The 2189-nt window shown below is 68.2% G+C and overlaps 1 protein-coding gene across 1 annotated transcript in view; it reads left to right on the top strand.

The window, feature by feature from the left end:
• Positions 1–2182, top strand: part of LOC108510524 (ubiquitin carboxyl-terminal hydrolase 21-like) — a gene marked incomplete at its 3' end in the record, with an annotated part of 4682 nt that extends 2500 nt beyond the window's left edge. Inside the window, exons 3-8 of the mRNA XM_017840203.1 lie at positions 563–622; positions 1261–1384; positions 1482–1593; positions 1691–1828; positions 1919–1983; positions 2076–2182. Coding sequence (XP_017695692.1) covers positions 563–622; positions 1261–1384; positions 1482–1593; positions 1691–1828; positions 1919–1983; positions 2076–2182 — 606 coding nt within the window. The remainder of the gene's footprint in view (positions 1–562; positions 623–1260; positions 1385–1481; positions 1594–1690; positions 1829–1918; positions 1984–2075) is intronic.
• Between the last annotated feature and the right edge of the window lie 7 nt (positions 2183–2189).

The raw sequence follows: 2189 nt of genomic DNA, 5'->3' as shown, positions 1-2189 counted from the left end.
CGTGGCGTGTCCCCGGCGGTGCCACGGGGGGTCCCACAGCCCCGCCGAGCCCCCACCACCCTTCCCTGCCGGCGGGGTTTGGTTTTGGGGCGTGGGGGGGTTGGTGTTTACCTCCTCACCCCTTCTCCGAGCGGCTCCCGCTGTCCCCCGGGGGCGGTCCCGGGGCTAATTAATCCCCCCCGGGATGAGCCTCCCCAGAATAGCCCTGGGGAATCGGATCAGCTAATGAGCTGAGGGCGCTGGGGGTGGGGGGGGCGGGCGAGGGGACGCAGCGGCCCCGGTGCCACATTCCCGAGGGGGACAGACCCTGGCAGTGCCATCCGGAGCCATGCCCGGGCTGCAGGGAGCGACTTTGGTGGAGCTGCCCAGGAAGCTGCAGCGCTCCCTCCTCCCCCGGCGGGACCTGCCGGGCCGGGGCAGCGCCGACATCGCCGAGTCCGTGGTGCACACGGCGGTCATGGGGCTGCTGCTGGTCACCGGCGAGGTCCGGGGGGCCAGGGGGGACCGGGGGGGTCGCGGGTGGGGGGGCGCGGCTCACGTGTGTCACTCGGTGTCCCCGCAGACCCACCACTCGCTGCTGCTGGGCTCGGGCCACGTGGGCCTCAGGAATTTGGGCAACACGGTAAGTGGCCGCCGTGGCCCCCAGACCTTGCTGGCTCTCCGTGCTGGGTGTGGGAGGGATTTGGGGGGGGGTCTCTCACCTCGGGGTCCCCCCCAGGCTCGCGGTGGTTGTGCTGTTGCTGTCCCGTCCTGCTGGGCTGTGACGTGCCCAGAGCTCCCCCAGCCCCCCCCCACGCAGTCCCCGTGGTCCCCAGCCCTCCTGTCCCTCTGTCCTGGGCTGCACGAAGGATTTAGGGTCCCCTGGGGTCTTTTTAGGGTCACCTGGGGGTCCTCCAGGCTCGTGGTGGCCATGGTTCTGTCCCGCTGGGGACATCACGTCCTTGGGGACCCTCAGTCCCAGAGCACCGTCCCTGTGGCCCTCAGCCCTCCTCTCCCACTGTCCTGGGGTGAACAAAGAACTTGGGGTCCCCTGGGGTCTTCTGGGGTCCCTTTGGGGTCACCTCGGGGTCCCTTTGGGGTCACCTCGGGGTCTGCATGGCTGTTCCTGCACAGTCCAGTCCCGCTGGGAGGGATGTCACATCCCCGAGGATCCCCCCCCACCCCACAATACAATCAGGGGTGCCTGAAACAGTGAGGGACACCCCAAGGGGACCCTTGGGGAACCCCCCAAGTCCCAGCACCGTCCCCCTGTGTCCCCAGTGCTTCATGAACGCGGTGCTGCAGTGCCTGAGCAGCACCAAACCCCTGCGGGACTATTGCCTGCGCCGGGACTTCCAGCAGGAGCAGCCCCCCGGCCCCAGGGCCCCCCAGGAGCTCACAGAAGGTGGGAGAGACCCCCTAAAAAAAACTCAGGACCCCCTGAAAGCCTTACATAACCCCTGAGACTCGTGTCCCCCCCCACACACACCTTGTCCCCGCAGCCTTCGCCGACGTCATCGCGGCGCTCTGGCACCCGGACTCCTCCGAGCCCGTCAACCCCGGGCGCTTCAAGGCCGTGTTCCAAAAATACGTCCCCTCCTTCACGGGCTACAGGTGAGGGGATCATCCCCCCTACCCGCCCTCACACCTTTGGGGGGGCCGGGCAGAGGGGGTCCAACGTGTCCCTGTGTGTCCCCCCACCCCACCCCAGCCAACAGGACGCGCAGGAATTCCTCAAGTTCTTCATGGACCGGCTGCACGTGGAGATCAACCGCAAGGGCCGGCGGACCCCCAGCATCCTGTCAGACACACGGAGAGCCCCCGCCCTGGAGGACCCCGAAACGCTCAGGTGAGGAGAGGAGGGGGGGGAGTGTGTGAGAAGAGGGGGAGGGAGCCCCGATTTTGGGGCTGACCCCCCGTCCCCGACCTCCCCCCGCAGCGACGACGAACGCGCCAACCAGATGTGGAAGCGCTACCTGGAGAGGGAGGACAGCAAGGTCGTGGGTGAGCGCTGGGGGTGGGGGTCACCCCCCCTCCCTGAGACCTCCCAAACCTCTTGGGGTGGCCCCCCCTTTGACCCCCTTCTTGCCCCCCAGACCTCTTTGTGGGGCAGCTGAAGAGCTGCCTCAAGTGCCAGGCCTGCGGGTACCGCTCCACCACCTTCGAGGTCTTCTGCGACCTGTCGCTGCCCATCCCAAAGGTAAGGGTGG

This window comes from Lepidothrix coronata, unplaced genomic scaffold (assembly GCF_001604755.1).
Source record: "Lepidothrix coronata isolate B3197 unplaced genomic scaffold, Lepidothrix_coronata-1.0 Scaffold1208, whole genome shotgun sequence".
Classification (NCBI taxonomy): domain Eukaryota; kingdom Metazoa; phylum Chordata; class Aves; order Passeriformes; family Pipridae; genus Lepidothrix; species Lepidothrix coronata.
This window is presented reverse-complemented; position numbering and strand designations above follow the sequence as displayed.